Raw genomic sequence first — 21,246 nt, 5'->3', positions numbered from 1 at the left:
GTTGGAATAATCTGACGCTAATAAATTAGTTGAGTCCTTAGGATTTTCCAAAAAGGAAGAAAGGCATAAAAGAGGCCAATCACCATAGAAAGATCCTAATGATCCATTTGGATTTAATTGCGATGAAGAGTTTTCTTTATTCAGTATCCTCATCATATGAAATCGCCACTCTCTGTAGGCAACATCACCAAGTAGTCTTCCCCACCTACGTTGTACGTGTTTCTCCCAAAATCGATTACTTCTGCATCTGCGCATCAAACAAGTGCAAACCTCGGACATGCTACATAGTTCAGTTGGTGAAAGTCTCTCGAGGATATTGTCCAAGATGGGTTCTGGTAACTCCAAGATAGGAGCTTCTTTCTTCATGGGAACAAAAATTTTGATCTTGATCTCGTGCTTGAAAGAGGAAATAAGAACAAGCCTCTATCGAAGAAGCAGGATGTATATGTCAAGTTCCACAATTTCGTCCAAGATGCCAAGCAGGATAATTTTTAACTTATGTCTTTGTCTTTTTTTTTCTTTTTGACCCATTGTGCAGGCTACTATCTTGTCTGCGTGCCTTGGTCCGGTGCAAGAGTTTTCGTTTAAAACAGAGTAAATGATGAAATCAAGAAATACAACTTGTTTTTTTCCCGGGCGAAAACGTTAAGAAATAGAATTGAATACTGTCGTTATATTAAATTGTCCGCCATTCTACTTAGAGATGTGACCCAAAGTTGCTCAATATTTGTTGTCACTTTCTATGTGAACCAATCTGTTGAGCGTGTTTGCGTTGCTAAAGATATACGAAAGCTAATTGCTATTTAAAAAAGGAGAGTTAAAACTCGGAGTCTCGCACACATGGACCAATCACCCTCTAAGTTTCTTGAGATGAAGGTGTGCGTGTAATTGGGTAAACACTAAACAGAAAACATGCCTGCACAAATTAAATTGAATTCAACTAATGTAAAACTAAAAGAATTAAGGGATTAATTGCACCCACTAATCACAAGCTATATGAATGAACAACATTCCAGTTCACTCTAGGTTGTTAATGTTCATTTTTTGGCCCACTTGTTGAAATATTAGCCTCCGTATGACTTCATTTTCAGTATTCCGATGTTTTATTATTATTTTTTTCTATATGTATTCAAAGTGTTTTAAATGTTAAAAGGACAAGAATAATTTTTTAAAAAAGAATTTATTAATTTTATTGTGTGTTGCATGGAATAAAATATCCAATTTATAATAAAAAATTATATAAAACGATTGACGAGAAACTAATTAGCGTAGCAGTATTGCTTAATGGGCCAATCTTGTTGCAAAGATGTACTTTTTTTCCCTATGGGCATCATTGGTATGAAAGTGTTTGGTTATCTTAAAAAATATTTTTAAAAAATACTTTCACGCAATTCTAAACAGAATTTATTTCGTATATTTAAAATCAGTTTTAAAATAATGATTTTATTTTCACCCAAACACCTTTATAATCTGATTTAGTTGTTTAAAATTTAAATGAACTAGAGAAACCCATCTCTCATAGACGCAGGGATGCTAGTTAATTCGAATAATTACTCCGCAATATGAAAGAGGTAATTAATAAAATAATTAATGCTCATTCGACTATCAAAACGCGTCCGCATTCAGTGCTCATCACCTGATGGGCAATCTGGGTCGTCCAGATTTAATATTTTTAAATAATTATTAAAAATAAAAAAATTATATTTTTTAAAAATGATAGTTAAGAGATTATCTTTATTTTTTTATCCTATACCGATTAAAATAATTATTTTTAAAAAATAAAAATAAAAATAAAATTAAATCTGGACCGTCTATATCATATTTGGACTGTCTAGATCTGATTAGCATTGGGTGCTCATCAAAACTGATGAGCACCCAATGCAAATCCCTATCGAAACTTTAATTTACTGTATGAATCAATAAAAGATGCTATAACTGATGAGCACCCAATGCTCATCTCTATCGCAACTTCAATTTACTGTATGAATCAATAAAAGATGCTATAAATAAGAAGAAAAAAAAAGTGAGCTTGTGATGAGCTAAATATGGTATTCGTTGTTCCATCTTCGAATATCCTCCACGTTATCCGGTTTTCTGATTCCTCCAATCCTCCAAACTCCATTTCTTTGTTCCCCATTCACCTTTCTATTTATCACTATCGATTTCCACTGTGAGTACTGCATCTTGAACACCACCGCTAACATTTCTACATCCACACAGCGATAATCAAATTACTCTTCTGGTCTTTAATATAAAACTCATTTAACTAGTTTGATTAGATTAAAAAAATTAATTAAATTAGTTAATTATAAAAAATGTGATATGTTTTTCTTAAAATATCACAATCATCTTTCTTAATACCCTATCTTACCCTTCTACTTGATTATGTTTGAGGGAGTATCCATAAGGGTAATTTAGAAAAAATTGATAAATATAATAAATAAGTTTTATATTTAGAACCAAAACCAACTTAACAATTAGGTCCTATATTAAGAACCGGAAGAGTATTATCTATCATCAATTAGTTCCAAAACCAATAATCATTAGTTTCATTCCGCAAATGTTGTGTGTGTGTCTCACACACTCCTTCTGTCTTCCAAATGATTTTAACTTACCGCTATGCTCGCAACTGCAATGATTGTTCCTGTCTTCGCATGATTTCAAGTGATCAATAACACCATAGCACCAATCTACACATCCCATTCATAATTTATATGATTAAATTAAACTACTAATTAACTTCATATGAAAATTAATTAAATCGATCAATACTACTATTGGATTCCAAGTAATATAATGAAGTTATCACTATTAAAGGGGGGGGGGGGGAACTATCACCATAAGCTCGGCTGCCTTTTCTCATCTGGACCTCAACATGATCGCCGGGTTTCAAATCATTTTTATTATTGGACACGTAAAGAGCATACGGAGAAGTGTGAGATGGGGGTAATCCCAACCTAGCCCAACTTATATATTTCTCAATCAGTCTCCACTCATTCGTTGGACACCTACAACAAACAGCTACTCATGAAAATTTGAAAACTTTTAAGAATAGAGATATATGACATCATGTTATGGAATTAAGTTCATTAAATCCAAACTATATGAGCGACAGCCCGACTATATCTCAACAATGTCATACCTTGCTTGAAAAGTGTTTGAGATATGGTCATAACTGAGTAACGCATGATATCGCCTTGGAAGCTGAAACTAATCAATGTAAAATCTGAATTTTCAATTTTGTCACAGAGATTATTATAACATAAAGAAGAGTTGATGAGTGAAATAACTTGCCGGTGCCATCAGATACACTTGAGCAGGGAACCAAAATCGACCACTCTGAAGAGAAATATACAAGGCCATGCTTGAATGATTCGATAATAATAAATTAGTCAAGTCTCTGGGATTTTCCAGATACGAAGAAAGGCATAAAAGAGGCCAAGCACCAGTAAATGATCCTAATGATCCATTCGTTGGATTCATTTGTAGTCGCAAGGGGCTTTCTCTGTTCATTATCCTCATCATATGAAATCGCCACTCTCTGTAAGCAGCAACATCAAGCAGTCTTCCCCACCTACGTTGTACGTGTTTCTCCCACAATCGATTACTTCTGCATCTGCGCATCAAACAAGTGCAAACCTCCGACATGCAACGTAGTTCATTTGGTGAAAGTTGGTCGAGAATGTTATCCAAGACGGGTTCTGGTAATTTCAAGAGATAAGCCTTTTTCTCCATCGGCGTTGGGGCTCTGTTTGTTAATGGCACTATTAATGTGAATATATATTTTGTGCTTGTTGAGAGAAACAAGAAAAAGGCCGAAGCAGAATATGTCAAGAACCTCAACAGTTTCCATCGACAGCTGCGTACCTTTTAATATCTCCAATAATAACGATTATTTCGTTGTCCTATGTCTCTGTTTTTTACCCCACCCACAGGCTTCTACTGTATCTTGTGTGCAGGCCCTTGCCCGGCGAAGTTCTCGTGTAAGACAGTTCAAGTAAATAGCAACAATTAAAACTTAAGAAATACTCCTCTGGTCCTTAATATAAGACCCATTTAACTAATTTGATTAGATTAAGGAAGTTAGGTAAGTTAGTTAATTATAAGAAAAGTGACACATTTTTCCTAAAATACCATAATCATCTTTTTTAATATCCCCTCTCCCTCTTCTATTTAATTATGGTTGAGGGAGTATCTATAGGGGTAATTTAGAGAAAATTGATAAATATGAGAAATGGGTCTTATATTTAGGACTAAAACTAACTCAAGAATTGGTTTCTATATTAAGGACCGGAGGAGTACTACGTCCGGTCTTTAATATAAAAGTTTGTTTGATTTTTAATTTGGTTCTAAATATATGATCCAAATCCATTTTGCCTCTCATGTTTATCTATTTTTTTCAAAGTAGTCATTGTAGTAATTTCACATGCTAAAAATTTTATCAAATGGTAGTTCTAACTAATATACATGATTAATAAAGATATTCTAGAGAAGACAACACATATTTAATACAAATAACTAATTTAACAAATTTTCTTAGTCTACTCAAATTAGTCAATTAATTTTTATATTAAAGACTGGAAGTAGTAAAATTGAATACTTCTATTATATGTGTTAGACTAAATTTGTTAAATTAATAATTATGTGGCTTAGCATTAATTACTTAATAGGAATATTCGCTATTATCCAAAGCAACTAGTCTTATTGTAATACTACCTCTAGTCCTTAATATAAAAATTTATTTAACTTTTATTTTAGTCTTAACTATAAAACCCTAATCCACTTTAGGAGTGTTTTAGAACCAAACCATGGTTTCAGAAGTGCTTTTACGGATTACGAAGTAAATATGTGGAGGAGGTTACCTCGTTTTGCGGAAAATCTGGAGCACCAAACACTTTGTCTTTTGTATTTATTCATTTTTTTTCAAAATACTCGTAGTACTTATAATAATGGTAGTTCTAACCAATAAATTTAATTAACAAAATATTTTAAAAAAATAATACATATTTATTATAAATAACTAATTTAATTAATTTTTTTTAATCTACTCAAATCAGTGAATTAGTTTTTATATCCAAAAGCGAGACAGTATTAAACCAAGAACAGCTATGGTCACGTGTTTCCATGTCTTACAGTTTTCCATGAAATTTATACACCTTTGCTTCCGGTTGGGCGCGTGCATACAGACAACCTTTATCTTATTTCAAAATTTTTAATTATGTGAACTTGTTTATTTAATATTTTTTAAAATTTTAAATACATAAGCTGGCAAAAATAATGCTTCAACATTTATGTCGAAACAAAACAACCATGCTTAACTAACCAAGTGAGTGAAGCAGCTAAGACTCGTAGTCATATACATATCTCTCTGTTCACTAGCTGAGATTCGGCTTTTTAAACAACCATGCAAAAATTTTTCATTATTTGAAAATGTGGAGCACTTCAGAAAACATTGTTTGTTTGAATTAGTTGTAAAATTGGCCAAAAAAAAGAAAAGAAGAATTAGCTGTAAAGAATTTACTTATCTCCCAAAACATAAAAAATATCTTTTTAAGCTGATCCAGACGTAAGGAAGGACAAATTATGCAGAACATCAATATCACAATCATGTGACATCTTTTCAACACATGCAAGTCTTACACATTACATAAATCTTAAAAAATAAGTCATGGTATTCATATATCTTATTAATAATGCAACTTCTTAAAGTTTAAACACACATATAATTAAATTTATTACTAATAAGCTCTCAAATCTCAACACTACCCAATAATATTGGGCCACAGCTCCTTCCACTTTTCAATTTCATGACTATGAAGCTTTTTTATTCCACCATAAAGGCCACCTCCTCCACCATCTGTTTGTTCCCCATCATTCATTTTATTTAGCACCACTCGTCTATAGTGGGAACCAGGAGGGTACTGTCTGAAGTCAATAATCAGCAAATCTAATTATAAGTGATACAATCTGTCAGTTTAACATTAAAACTCGATGGAATGATACCATTTTCCTTAACCAAGTTCGATAAGAGAAAGTATATAGCAATTACAGTAAGATAACAATCAGCATATATGAGCCTTCAATCTAAATCAGGCATTATTCACGCATCTTCTAAAATATGGGAAATTCACTTAAAAGCCTATATCAAGGCCAAGTTTATGCAGTTGAGTTATTTTTACCATAATTTTTTACTCATAAAAAAATCAAAAAATGAGTCATATCATAATTTAAATGATGGAGAGAAAAAAAATCTCACCGCTTAGGTGACAATGACAGAGATCATCCTCCTTGCACGATTCTAAGTGACCAACGATAGCATACCACCAATCTACAAAACATTCACCAACAGGAATGAAATGGACGTTGACACAAGATTGATCTTTCCGATACATAAGGTCATAAGCCACGAAGAAAACATAATATAAAATGTCAGAGCGATAATGCAAAACATCACGGCACTATGAATAAATACACTATGATATTTGGCACAAATATTTAATGAAGTACGGAAAAATGAGCCCCCCCTTTTCTATCAAAATCAATAAGAATTGTAATATCCACTGTACAAAACATATATAGTACCATAAGGGACATTTTTGCTCGATCTCCACTGGACTTCTATATGATCCCCAGGCTTTAAATCATTCAAACAATCAGAAACATGAAGAACATGTGGAGTCTGAGTTGGGGTTGCTCGCAACCTTTCCCACGAAATATTCTGTTCAACCAATCGCCACCCAGAATACCGAGACCTGAAAGATTACAGTGGTTCTGAGTTCAACAAAGACCATGAAGCATAATCAACATTTAGCATTTTGAAACTCACAAAATGTTCCGAAACTGAGACTCATAATTTCGAGATAAATTGTTGGGAAGCTCATAATATGGTCATGGTAAAATTCTCCTATTTTTCAGAATACTGTCCAAGAGGTTCCTATAAGTAGCGGCATCAGAGTCTAGACCCTTCATAAGGCCCTTTAAATTACATTAGATCCTGATCACTACAAGGTTATCCCACCTTTCGTAATTCCTGAAAGCCAAACAAGTGGCATTAAGGCTGTAAATGTGGCATCAGAGACTAGTTATGGTAGGGTTCCTCCCACACGTGGGATTCTCTCCAAAAGATCCCTACAAGTAGTGGTATTAAACTCTGGTTATAGTAGGAACTTAAGCAAGTCAAGTGTAATCCTTAAGGTTTTAAGTAAGTGCTTAATTCTTAAGATTTTGAGTTTGCTTTAAAATTTTGAATTAACATGTCATGTCAAACTCACTTATATACATTCTCTCATAATTTTAGGTCTAAACCCTCAGGAAATTCTCTATGGCTCCACAAATAAGCCTAATTACGGTAGTGTTACCCTGCTTTTAGAATGCTTTCCAGGGCCCCACAAAAATCTAGGTGTAGGTTAAATAATTTGAAGGAAATACTTAAAATACCTTGTCATAAATAGATTTGTTCTCCAATTATAGCTCAGCAGTGCATCATAACAAAGCATATAATCACCACTCTGCAATAAACATCTAAAGTTATTATTTGGCAATATGCATAAATAATGTCCTCATAGTCTCCAAAATAAATTAGTGGAGCTACATTTCAATGCATTAATTAAAGCATTTACCTTATAGACTTGAGCAGGGAACCAGAATTTCCCCTTCTCCATATAGAAATACCAAGCCATCATTGAATATTCTGATAGTGAATTACCAGGCAGTTTGCAATGTTCTAAAAACGATCCAATACAAATAATTGGCCAAACACCTGTGAAAGATCCCAGCGATCCATTTTGAACTTGCTGACTAAAATTATTTTCTCTCCCTCTTGTTGCTAAATGCCATTTCCATTCTTGATAAGCAACATTACCGATTAATTTTCCCCATTTCAGCTTTATTTGCTTTTCCCATAAAAGATCACTTCTACACCTGACTCTCAAGGAAGAGCACACATGTGCAAGTGTGCACAATTCAGCAGCTGTCAAGCACTCAAGAATGCGTTGTAGGGTTAGTTCAGGCAGATCTAAGAGAGAAATCTTACGTTCCCCTTTCTTCTCCTCTTTCGACTCTAAATCTTTCTTCAACATGGTGACCGTGGGACAAAAGAAGGACAGACCTGCACATCCAAGTATCACAAAAACATAAGTATTGACATTGAAAGAAATGAAATATCTTATATTCACTCTATACACCATAGATTGTATAATCTTTCATGCAAAAGCTTAAGTTTGTGTATCAATCACACGTCACAACGACAAGAGACTTTCAACTTTCAACTATATGTCAAATTAGTTGAAACTAAACTGTAGGAGTAAAGCAACCTTTAGTGACGGTAATATACTAAGTAGATCGGCGTAGGTCGCATTTTCTTTTCATATTTGTCGTGAGAAAAAATAAGTTATCTAAAATGAGAAGTAAAAGAGACACGGATGAACGAATAAAAAAAAAAAAAAAAGACTATTAACATTTTCAAAACAGGATAGATGATTCATCTGCAACCCACCTGCTTCTACCTAACTGAAATATGTGCAAGGTTTAATGGAGAGCTACTTTGAACTATTCTTGTAATATGTTGCCCTCATTAAAAATCAATTCACTGAACTCTACAAAAGAAGCTATTGTAATCCTAGATCCTTGAAAATATAGATGTATATGGTTTTTGTGTTAGAGAAGAGTAGGATAAAGAGGATTACTCTGCTCATGGACTATGCTTCAAATGGACAAGAACGCCATACCATCACCTTCTAGGCTACCAACATACCAAAACGATGGTTCAGTTGTTTTGAGTGAAGATTGTGGCACAAGGAGCCGAACGAGGATAGTAGTGGGCTTTTTTAACTCCATAGTTCGATGCTTAGAAAACAACGTGAAGATAGCGACCCAAATGGGATTAAGAAGTCGGCTTTTGACCTCTTGTATAGACATGACAGGCATGATAATAACAACTTTAGATGATTCTAGTCACGATATTTTTTATATGGGCCAAGAACAATGTTTACCAAGTTAGACCCTATTTTAAATTCTTAATAGTGACATTTTTTTTTAATTGAGTTTCCGATAAGAGAATGACAATTGACATATAAGCAGCATCAAAACATGCAAATTGAACAAAGCCGAACGGCGGCAAAAGGAGAATTATCTGGGAAAAGGGTACCTTAGAGAGAATTATTTGGCAAATAGAAGTTGTCATTTCATATAATTGAAGTTATTATTTCTTAAATTAAAATAATCATTCACCTCCGGCTGCAGCACCTGCTCCCAGCCTCCCACCACTCCTTCACTAACGTCATCTCCTCCCTCAGCTACCCCTACTGGGTCTCCGGCACCATCCTCAGTTGCTTGCTAGCTCCTCACCCGCAAATGGTCCTGACGGTGTTTCACCCGCCGGCGGCGGCTATGCTTCTGAGCCACCCGCATGATATCTTGCACCAACCTCTGCGGCATTCTCCGTCAGCAAGGCCTTTGTTGCCCGCACTGCCCTTGTGGGTAAATTTGTAGCCATGGCCATGATTGCTTGCAGCTGGGGAAGGAAGGATTGGTTTCAGTATTCCTGGATTCATCTAGAGGCAATTATGACTTCGAGATAATAGTTGTCATTGCTTAAAATTTTGTTGTCGTCTCATACAATTAAAATTAGCTATTTTAAAGGTAAGGAAGCAGCAGCTCGTGCGAACCAGTGGACCTATCTTTTCATTTTTCCGTTGCTACATCCTCTGCTCTCTCGTTCATTTTTTTTCTTCTTCTGCGGCTTCCCTTTACTTCGTTCTGTTCTATCCGCCGCCTCACTACTCCGGTCGCTCGTTCTTTTTGGTTTTCTTCAGCCGCCGCGTCCTTCCTCTCGCCCCCTCAGCGGCCGCCCAGGTGGCCCCAGTCTCTCAAACCCCAGTTACTCTTCCATTTTTCCAAAAAACTTTTAATATATTTTTTAATATTATTTAATTAATTTTTTGCCATATTTTTTTATATGTTTTTTAATTTTTCTTATTAAAAAATAAAAATATATTTATTTAGTATTCAAGAGACAAATTTACCCTTAGTGCCCCTTGTTCATATTGACCCCATTTTATTAAAAAAACTCAAAATTTGAGATAATAAGAATTAATTCATTTCAATCCAGTTGATCTCGGTTTTTAATTCAACCCTAAAAATCTACATAAAATATAATAATATTCAATAATCACGTGTAAAAATATTAGATGAAAATTTAATCATGAATGTTCAGAGTTTAACTAATGGATTTTTATAAAATTTAAATCGTGGATGTATAATTTATCATATATTATTTATTATTCAACTCATTACATTTTTAAATTATTTTTTTTTCCTGGCCGAATGCTTTTAAACCTGTTAAACACAAAGAAAAAGATGCTATTTTTTCAGATATCTAATATCTTAAAATATTTATGTTATATGCATTTATTCAGCACCTACTTAATAATATTTTAGTATGTACATTAAAAACAGTTTGGAGTACTAAACATATCTAAAAAAAATACTTTTAACATATTGAATGTATCAAAATATAATTTAGAATGTGAACATATCCAAAAAAATATTTTAAAATTTTAGTGTTAGATGCCTTATAAAATATTTTTTAAGGTGCTTAATTTATCTAAAAAAATATTTTAAAATGCTGTTGTATGTAGGAAAATAAGAAACTTAAATAAATAATTAATAAGTGAAATTGACAAAATGCTTGTAAGGCGGCAAGGCCCGCCATTTTGGTGGGAAGAAGAGAGGGGGTGGGATAAAAGGAATCGAGGCGGCCGGAGAAATGGCGGGGAGGGTTATGGCCTCAATAGCGCTCAGTAAATCTCACTCGTTCAAGAATCTTTTCTCAAATTCTCTTCTGTTTATTCCTCGCTTTTACCAGTTTGCACTTCGCAGTACCAGGTACTGTTCTCTTTCTTATGTTTTCACTTCACCTTTACGAATGTGAGAAATTATTAAAAAGTGATAGAAATCGATATCGGTGCTTGCATTATTTGACCGACTACTTGGCATTTTCAGGCGTAATTAAAATAGAGAGAAACCGAGTGATAGCATTTTCGATGTCCTTTTTTTTCTTTTTCTTTTTCCTAACCTCGAGTGGTTTTCTCTTGGAAAAAATTGGCTATATTTGTCTATTTTATGGTTCATGATGCTTCGGAAGTACAAAAATATGTTTGGCGATTATACGGCTTCATACGTATGCAATTATATTTCATCTCTATAAATAATAATGGGAGAGTCCTGTCAGGTAATTGCACAAAATTTTGAAGCAAGATGTGACAGGTCTTTTAGAATGCAAATAGTGAAGGTGAATGATATTGCAGCGACATATTACATTGTTGGTTTTAGTAGACACTCCGGAAGGTATAAATCAATCCAAAGATGTTTGATATTGTAACGTTGAATCTTCTGCATATCTACAACAACGCTGAAGGTCATTCATGTTTTAGTTCGGTTAATTTGCAAAACCCAAATCAAAATCTATAGAATGAGTTGTCTGAATATTGATTTGCACTGCAGTAGCTTGAACTCTGTAATAAGCAAGGCTTATGGTCTGAAGTCTAGTTTTGTCTACCGCTATGACATAAAAACATCTCCTTTCTTGGGACACCTATGTATTCATTCGGGTCCATGTCTGAACTCTGGTGATAAAGTTGTAGAGCAACTTCAGGATTCTGAAGACTCCTCTACTGTTACTGGTGCTTGTAATGGCAAAATAAAGAGGAAGAAACTAAAGGGGAAAAGGGCAGTTGTAAGGTGGCTGAAGTTCTTTAGATGGAAGAAGAAGAAAGATTACGGAAGAATGACAGCAGAAGAAAAAATACTATACAAATTGAAAAAGGTAAATTCTTGTTTTCTTGCCCAAGCCTCACTTGTAGGTGCACATTTCTATCTCAATTTGGTTTGCGCCATCAACTCTTGCCCAATGTCTTCAACTACTTTGAGTCTGTTTTCTTTTTCCTTTTATGCTATTGTGCTTGTTATGTGGCTAAACTTCCTTGTTTGCTATTACATTCACCATAAAGCAGCTTGTATTTTGCCTTTAAGATTAAATTGAACAGAACTTGCACTCATCTTCCTTCCTATGTGCAACAAGTTACTTTAACATGGTGAACTTCACGATAGGGGGGAAAAAATTCTGTTCTCGTTGGTGCGCTTCAGTAGATGCTTCAATAGTCTATTCACATTTCATGCATGCATTTTGGTGATTTAATAAAACCTGTTGATTAAAGAATCTGTTCATATTACAAAGTTTGCTTATAATTTTACTTTGCCATGTAGATTCATTCTCTATGTTTTGTCTCTTAGGTAGGTATATTTCTAAGATTCTTATTGTTGTTTATTTGTTCTCTAATTGCATAATTTTCCTGCGGGGCATATTTTTCCAAGTTGTAGGATAGGTGGATTATTAGGAAGAGAAATAAAAAGAACGATTGATCATATTATCAATTTTAGATAACTGAAGGGTTGAACCTCTTTAAAGAGCTTGCTCTGGTTGGATGCGGTAGACTTTTCCGGCCTAGCAGTAGAGATTTTTTAGGTGTTTGTTTGAATCCTCTATGCGAGAAGGGGACTTTTCTTGGCAATTTGTAACTATGAAATCGGTTTCTGTCTTTCACATAGATGCAAGTGAAAGTGAAAATGAATCGGGCGTATGTTAATGCTGCTACAGAGAAGTACCTGGGCCAAGCATAATGTGCCTGTAGTTAGCAGGCTTCTCTATGCTGAGAGTACTGGATACATGTGAATTTGACTTTCCAAAACTTGCCCAGAAGATTAGAACATCAGAAAGCAAGGAAAGGAGCAAACTCTCTGCTCATCTTAGCTAATATTTAATGGTAGAACTTTGTGCTTTGTCACTGGATAATATCTGGGTGACTGCTGTTGGGTTTGGTGGAATTGGTGCCTATGAAGAGGGTGATTATAAGTTACTCAATGCGCTTTCTCATGTTACAACATTCTGTGTCGCACAGAGCAAACTTTGCCTTGTCTAATAAGGTCATCCCTAGCAGTTCTATATGTGGTGTGTTCTTACGCTGGGTTTTGAGAAATCTCAGCATAACTATGATAAACTCATCTTAATTGAAAGTTTCTTAAGGCTTATGATACCTCAATCCTATAGAGTGTATTTAGATCATTATTGCTTAATAATCAGTTGCAACTCACTTGATTTGTATTGCATGCATAGTAACTGCTCATGCAGGCCTGAATGACTGGGAATTTGCAAAGACTAGCCTTTTACTTGCAATGTTGTCTAATTTATACAAGATCAATTTATTTTGGATCTTGATATACACTATTTGAAGCTTTTTTGGGTTATTTTTTCAGATGGCATTCTATGCGAAAGTCTTATTCAGTGTTATCTAATTGATGATGTGGTATTGTATGAGCATGTAATGTGGTTATGTGGCGCTTAGTTTGCATGCTTCAAGTCTTCAAATTGTATCATGAGAATGACAAGGAAACCAAGGATTGACAGACAAGAACCACCAATGATCTCCATCCTTTTCTATTTCAAAATCCATTCACCTCTGACACTCTCCTCCTTAATTGACCCACTGATGGCCTGCTGCTTGAATAGCCTAAAGCAACTAGGCACAAGTTTTATAAACATTGCGGGACAATTTTGCTTCGTTTACATTAGCATTACAGTGCGCTAATGTATTGTGTTTGGGAATGGAGGGCAGCGACTACAAAGGAGTTGAATAACACTGTTTCTGCTAATAATAGTGTTTTCTTGTCTTTTCTTTTTTTCCCCTCACATGACTGAGAAAACATGTATCGAGTTATATTTTGGTTCACCGATATGTGTTTTATGTCTGTCAGTTACATCAATTAACCAATTTTCAATGCTTTCTTCACTGTTCTAGGCTCGGAGAAAAGAAGAGAGGCTTCTTGAAGCTCTGAAGAAGATTGAGCCTGCAGAATCATCAGAAACAACCCATGATCCTGAGATATTGACGCCGGAAGAGCACTTTTTCTTCCTAAAGATGGGCCTTAAATGTAAAAATTATGTGCCTGTTGGAAGACGGGGAATATACCAAGGTGTAATTCTGAACATGCATCTGCACTGGAAGAAACACCAGACTTTGAAAGTGGTAGTGAAGACGTTTTCACCAGAGGAGGTCAAGGAGATCGCTGCAGAGCTGGCAAGACTTACGGGAGGGATTGTGCTTGACATTCATGAAGATGACACAATAATAATGTACAGAGGAAAGAACTATTCTCAGCCCCCAACTGAGATAATGTCTCCTCGGGTTACTCTGTCAAGGAAGAAGGTATGGTGGCTTTTTTCATGTCCTCTTTTTTTTGTCCAAGCTTCTGTTCAGTTTTTGGCCCGTCTCTTCTAAGAGTAATAGAATGAAGTTTCCATAAATTTGGTACCTCAAATTCCCCTTCTTACCTATCGGAGGTGCTCACAGTCCTTTCTTTTTTTTTTTTTAGTTGTATTTTTTGGGCTTGACTTCACCATTAGTGGAAAACTTTGAGGCGATAGAGCTAGAAATTCTCGGTTATTTTTCATGTCTAAATGACTAGTGTCTTTACATAGCTAATGGTCTTAATGTTGGAAATATTCATATCAGTGGTCAAATTGTCATTCCAATTGAGGCTGAAAAATGACAATTTTGATTAGTGGATCTTAATTTCTGAGATATGCTCACAGTATCTTTAGTAGCTGCTGTATTGTCAGAATTATTAATATTTACTTCATTCTTAATTTCTTATGCAGGCATTGGATAAATCCAAGTGTCGGGATGGCCTTCGAGCTGTGAGGAGATATATTCCGAGACTTGAGCAGGAGCTTGAGATGCTTCAAGCGCAGCTCAAGAGCAACGCCGATAGCAAAATAGATGCTGCTGAGGAAAACCAGAAAATTGATTACAATGGGAGTATTGAATCCGGTAGCGTTACAGAATTCCAGTCAGGGAATGCAGATAAACTTTATGAAATAATAAACAAGAACAATGAGTGCCCCGAGGGTGAAGCTGATATGGACACAGAATTGGATCCAGATCCCGAAGATTTATCAGACATCTTCGAGATTGACTCAGAGACAGAGGACGAAATAAAAGAGGAACAACCTCTATATTTGGACAAATTTGAGAAATTTCCAGATCAGAATGGCGGGGAAATCGATGACTTCGAGGAGCATTTACGACAAATATCTCTGAAGTCCAAAAACTCCAACTCTACGGAAGATGTGGACTTGCCCAAGTTTGATGAAGTTGACAGGATTGTGCTGCGTGCAGCGTCCCTCTTAAAGAAAAAGAGAACATGAGACTTTTTGCGGATAATAGGTGCAATCTTCGTTACAGAAAAGGGGGATCAACTAGGGAAAATGGAGATTGCTCAATTTTTATTGAAAACAATGGTAGTCTTCTTATTAGAATGGAAAAAACGAAAGGTTTCCGTTTTTGGATTGACATCGATCATATGGAGTATGGAGTAAAAGAGAGATAGGCATAAGTCATAACGCAGCAAATGGTTGCGAAACCGCTGGGAATTGATATGATCTCACGCGTTGGTTCGCAGTTGATTGCTAATGTGATATCTGAAAGAAAAGAAGGCTTCTCATTTCTTGGGCGGAGTGAAATTGGTTCGCGAAGCACCCCAGAGATTCTAGAAAACAAGCTGTTGTCATTTGATATGATATCACCCGCAATTTATTGCCGCACAACGCCGTACACAATTGAAGAAAACATGACTGCTGAGATAGAAAGACGATGCAACAGAGAGGGGATGCGCAGTAGGCAAGGGGGATAGCGCTCTGCGGCGGGAGAATGAAAATTAGCGGGCAGGAGCAGATGAGAAGGTTGGGGTGGGGCTAATTTTGTAATTGACATAATAATTACTCAGGAGGAATCAGGGCTCTCAATTTTGGGAGAAGTATCTCAAAGGACGAAAATGCCCCCCAAATTCGCTTCTCGCATTTGCTTCTCGGCTCCTCCTCCATCTTCTTTTTCTTGACACTACTTCCAGCTGCCGTCTCTCCGCCTCTACGCAAACCCCGTCCCATCGCATTCATTATCGCTCGTCAAACTTTGCTTTTTGATCACTGCTTGATGGTCGTGGGTTACCTTCTTTGGCAACAACTTCTCCTCCGACGCACTTCCTCCCCTGCGTGGTGTCATCTCTTGAAGGACATGACCGAGGCAACGGCTCCTTCAAGTTTAACTCCCTCCGAACTCTCTCTGTCCAGTTCTTTGGCGGACTAACCTCTCGTGCAGGTTTCTTCGCCGGACAAACCATTTTTTCATGATTATATTTGCATATGGGTTTAGGTCTGAATGAAATTAAAATGGATTGATTCGAATATGTGGTTGGTGAAATTTCTTGGTTTCGAATCTGATAAAATTTATAGATTTTGCAAATTTTGGTTTTGAATACGCGGAGGTGAACTACAGTGAGCAGAAGCAGCAGCATATAGCCCCCCGCGGGGGAGGAATGATGCATTGCGTGTAAGGGTATTTTGGATATTCCATTTTTCTTTTTCCACTTTATCACCGTGTTTTTTTATCGTGAATTATAGGGAATTCGTCCGCATGCGAATTGGACTTGTGCCCTTTGTACTTACATCTCACCTTTTTGTTATATTTTATAATTTATAATTGATCGGATATTTAAATTGTAATTTTCTGTGAATTTAATTGTTAAGAGACAAAGGTAATGGATTTAAAGAGTTCCTTCTTCCGGCCATAGTATAAAAAGTTAAACTCTTGAATCCTTTGTCATTTTTTAAGGATTTGTCTTTCACAAATCCCGGCATTGATTTGAATCGCATTTGCACCCCTCTACTCGAGCCTCATCGAAAAGTACAAAATATTGGATGACGAGAGGAATTGCTTTCTATTTTTGCTGGCCATACAACAGGCAAGAAGGGAATGCAAATTTACATGGGATCGATCGAAGTCCCAGTCACAGCGTAGAAATAAGCCGGGTGCTGTTGTGCAAGCTTACGCGTCTTCTCATTTACCTTTCCGTTTGAAGCTGGCGATCTCTCAACTACCACGCCCGTTGAAGAGGCCTTGTGGTATGATATTTTCATTTTCACAAGTCATAATTACAAGCAAAGTAACCCAGTTGTGTGCGGCAAAAGGCCGAAGGAACAAACGATGGTTGGGTTTTCAGTGAGTTCGGCGTTCGATTCCAAATCTGGGCAGATGATAATGATAGCTTTGCTGCTCATGATTGTCTCCTTTTATGCGGGCACCCTTTTTGGCAACAATGTTCCCATTTACGCATCCCAGCTTCTCTCCAATTCTTCTATTCGTTCTTCATTTCTGGTAACTTTTTCATTTCTGTATCAACTAACTTTTTTTTAAACTGGTTTTTATCGTTGGCGTTTATATTGCTTTTCTGGGCTTTGGGTTCGTGCCATTTGTTTCCAGTTTCTTGAAATGCAACATTTATCGAGCCCTTTTTGCTGATCTTACAGGAATTTGATTCTTGAGCTATGATGCTTTCTTGGATGCGATTGATTAAATAGCTAATTGTTTCTGGACGGACCTTGTATTATTATCGTTATCATTATTATTATTGAGAGGTATCTGGGACATGGTCATGGTGAAATTGGCAGTTTGAACGTTTATTTAAATTCGTTTTGAAACCTATATTAAAACTTGTGGTTGCTGAGTGCATTTGTTTCTGAATTCTCATTTTTCCAGTGCTTATATACTTAAATGCTGAAGCCAACTGTAAAGGGAATGGGGGTTTGTAGCAGCCACTTGTATCATTGAGTATCTTTAACTTTTTAAATTAATTAAATATATATTAGTTTCTTTAAACGCTGTCAAATCCAAGTGTTAAGTACCCCGCTCCAGACAATGCAGAGGATATCTTTTATTCAATAGCATAGCTTTCTGATGAGAAGAATGATGAGTACTCTCCGTCTCTTATTATAATATCTAATTTTTTGAATTGATTTGTCCCTATTTATGATATCTTTTTTGGATTTGTCTAAACAATAAATGCCTTAATTAATATACTCTCTCTCATTATCTTTTTTCCTTACATTCTCTCTTTTTTTTTCCTCACTCGCACCTACCCATTTATAAATAAGGGCATATTTGGGGGGGGAAAAAGTACATTTCCAACATATTTATTGCTTTTAACTAATTTTAACAGTTTTCTTAAACCACGTAATATAGTTAAGTGAATCTTATAATAAGGGACAGAGGGAGTACGTCAGAATATATGATCAACAAAATATTTACCTAGCTTTTTCTTTCTTTTCTCTATGAAAAGTTGAAAACCTACATTGGTGTTTGTCACTTGATGACTTCTATAAAACACTGGTCTTTTTAATTACATCTAGCTCTGCAAATTATGTGATTAGTACTAAAATGTTTCTTACTATTTTAGGCACATCAAGATTCACTAACAGAATTGCTCTGACTTATCGCAAAACGCCCCCACTGATTCCTGAAACTGGGATGGATGTATGCCCTTTGAAGTACAACGAGTATATTCCCTGTCATGATTTTTCCTATGTGGCAACGCTCCAAAACGTCGATTATTCTAGAAAAGAAGAACTGGAGAGGCACTGTCCTCCCCTTGAAAAGCGCTTGTTTTGCTTAGTTCCGCCACCGAAGGATTATAAAACACCTATTAGATGGCCTATCAGCAGGGACTATGTTTGGCGAAGCAATGTGAATCATTCAGTTCTGGCAGATGTCAAAGCAGGCCAAAATTGGGTGCATGAGAAGGGTCAGCTCTGGTGGTTTCCCGGGGGTGGTACCCATTTCAAGCATGGAGCACCTGAGTACATTCAAAGGTATCTGTATTTCTCTCATAAGGGTGATTTTACACAAGTAAGCTAGCCGTCAGTAAATGGTCATTTTCCAATAATGTGAATTATATGGTGCCTTCACTCATGCAGGTTAGGAGCTATGATAACAAGTGGTAAGGGTGATCTGCGTTCTGCAGGGGTGACCCAAGTTCTGGATGTCGGTTGTGGCGTGGCCAGTTTTTCTGCTTATCTTCTTCCCTTGGGACAAACAATGTCTTTTGCACCCAAGGATGTTCATGAGAATCAAATTCAATTCGCATTAGAGCGAGGAATTGCTGCAATGATTGCTGCATTAGCCACAAGACAACTACCATACCCTTCTAGTTCATTTGAGCTGATTCACTGCTCGCGATGCCGTATAGACTGGCATGAAAATGGTAATTGGCCTTTCTCACTGTTGTTTATGTTTTGGCATTTGATTGCACATTGAGAGTCCAAATTGACATTGAAACGATGTCTGTAGTGCAGATTGACCAATGTAGAGGATTTGCAAACATAAAACCATCCTATGACTAGTGCATTGTCACTCTGTTGGGGTTAGCCTTGTCTCTATGTTAAATTATTTTGTTTTCTGCAGATGGGATTTTGTTAAAAGAGCTGAATCGCCTTCTTCGTTCTAAGGGGTATTTTGTCTACTCAGCTCCCCCTGCTTATAAGAGAGATAAAGACTTTCCTGTCATTTGGGATAAGGTGATGACCCTGACAACAGCAATGTGCTGGAGGCTCATTGCCCGAAAAATTCAGACAGCCATATGGATTAAAGATGATGAGCCCTCATGCCTCCGGCAAAATGCAGAACAAAAGCTTATAAGTCTCTGTGATGCCGTAGATGATTCTAAGCCTTCATGGAATATCCCGCTGAGGAACTGTCTACAAGTTAGAAATTCTCATGGAGAGTCTCACAAGCTTCCTCCACAACGTCAGCGCCTTTCCGTGTTTTCTGAGAGCCTGAGCAAGATAGGTTGGCCTATTCTCATGTTAATGGATCACTCTTGTTAAACTCTAATCTTTTGATATTTCTGACTTCCATCATATTATAATTAGACATGGCCTTTCAATCGAAAGCAATAATTTTCCCCCTATTTTACAACAGGTATAAACCAAGATGAATTTACATCAGACAGTAGCTTCTGGGAAGATCAAATTCGCCAGTACTGGAAACTGATGAATATCAAAGAGACAGGAGTACGCAATGTGATGGATATGAATGCCTATTTCGGTGGCTTTGCAGCAGCACTGAATAACTTTCCTGTTTGGGTGATGAATGTAGTTCCTGCTAGCATGAACAATACTTTATCTGGAATTTATGACCGAGGACTCATTGGAACTTATCATGATTGGTAAAATATCCTAAATATTTTTCGTGGCATTTGCCATTATTATATACTATAAATATGAGTTAGCAGCACCAACAGCTAATTTCCAATATAAATACATGATTAGGTGTGATCCATTCTCAAGCTATCCTCGAACATATGATTTGGTGCACGCCTACCACCTCTTCTCCCACTACGATAACCAGCAAGAAAGATGCTTACTGGAGGATATCTTACTTGAGATGGATCGTCTAATTCGCCCCCTGGTAATTAATTGCTTCTCATCGGTGCTGTTTTGTTATAATTATTGTCAATTGTCAATTGTCAATTCACAACGATGTTTATTACTTCTACTACTGCTATTATAATGTTGCTACGTTAAATCCGTTTCCTTTCGTCTAATTTTCCCTAGTTTGCACACCTACCTTAGTCTTGCCTTATCATCCATGTTTCTGATGCCAAACTGCACTTCCTGCTATTTGTAATTCCTCGTGCTGTAGCTGCTACTTACCAAGTGAATAACATCAATGCAGGGATTCATCATCATTAGGGATGAGGATCATATTTTGTCAAGAATCCAAGAGATTGCCCCAAAATTTTTATGGGATGTGGAGTCACATTCTCTACAGAACAAAGAGAAGAAGATGGAAACCGCTTTAATTTGTAGAAAAAAGTTTTGGGCAATCGTCTAAGGTATATTAATTTGACCATTTCGTATAGGTGAGATTAAAAGGGCAAAAGAAGGTGAATTGAGGGAAATTTGAATAAAAACTCACTGAACTAGAAGCCCCTCCATCTTTCCTCTCATGTAGGTCCAGTGACCCTGGTCATTCTCTACTCTCTAGGTGGTGTTCGGCATGTTAAAAAAAAACATTTTGAAATATTTGGAAATTAATTTATAAAATGTGCGATTATAACGATTATTCATAGTGAATCAAACGCGACCTAGGATTCAATTTGTTGGTTGTGGGGTGATGAAATAGGGCGGGTGAGGAACCCGGAGAGCGAGTCTGATTGTAGGTGGCACTGGAAATAGCTTTGGATCTGCTTTGCTCCGATGTCCGACCTCTAATTCCGGGTTCCTCCTTCGCTTGCTTTTCGATCAGATCCCGATTCGGTGTCCTCGCACCCATACCCATGCCTCGCGCCACGTGCCCA

General features: G+C 36.4%; 2 protein-coding genes across 4 annotated transcripts; both read left to right on the top strand.

The window, feature by feature from the left end:
* The first annotated feature begins 10,723 nt into the window (after positions 1 to 10,723).
* LOC114724558 (uncharacterized CRM domain-containing protein At3g25440, chloroplastic) lies at positions 10,724 to 15,883 on the top strand. Its single transcript, XM_028910921.1, has 4 exons — positions 10,724 to 10,884; positions 11,503 to 11,824; positions 13,854 to 14,261; positions 14,714 to 15,883. Exons 1-4 carry the CDS (start codon positions 10,766 to 10,768, stop codon positions 15,260 to 15,262), a joined length of 1,398 nt encoding a protein of 465 aa, XP_028766754.1. The 5' UTR covers positions 10,724 to 10,765; the 3' UTR covers positions 15,263 to 15,883.
* Positions 15,884 to 16,664: 781 nt separating this feature from the next.
* Positions 16,665 to 21,008, top strand: LOC114724556 (probable methyltransferase PMT7). Of its 3 annotated transcripts, none has more exons than XM_028910920.1 (7): positions 16,665 to 17,260; positions 18,293 to 18,757; positions 18,863 to 19,149; positions 19,350 to 19,733; positions 19,866 to 20,112; positions 20,216 to 20,354; positions 20,622 to 21,008. In XM_028910920.1, the coding sequence occupies exons 1-7, from the start codon at positions 17,097 to 17,099 to the stop codon at positions 20,778 to 20,780; spliced, it is 1,845 nt and encodes a 614-aa protein (XP_028766753.1). In that variant the 5' UTR covers positions 16,665 to 17,096; the 3' UTR covers positions 20,781 to 21,008. The 3 variants fall into 3 exon arrangements, with proteins under 3 accessions (XP_028766753.1, XP_028766752.1, XP_028766751.1); XM_028910919.1 differs by having other exon boundaries at positions 16,665 to 17,284; positions 18,356 to 18,757; XM_028910918.1 differs by lacking the exon at positions 16,665 to 17,260 and adding an exon at positions 17,323 to 17,527 and having other exon boundaries at positions 18,346 to 18,757.
* The last annotated feature ends 238 nt before the right edge of the window (positions 21,009 to 21,246 follow it).

Source organism: Neltuma alba, unplaced genomic scaffold (assembly GCF_004799145.2).
Source record: "Neltuma alba isolate B1F8T4 unplaced genomic scaffold, ASM479914v2 tig00012192_pilon, whole genome shotgun sequence".
NCBI classification, from domain to species: domain Eukaryota; kingdom Viridiplantae; phylum Streptophyta; class Magnoliopsida; order Fabales; family Fabaceae; genus Neltuma; species Neltuma alba.
Note: the sequence above shows the minus strand (reverse complement) of the source record. Positions and strands in the feature narration are given on the sequence as shown.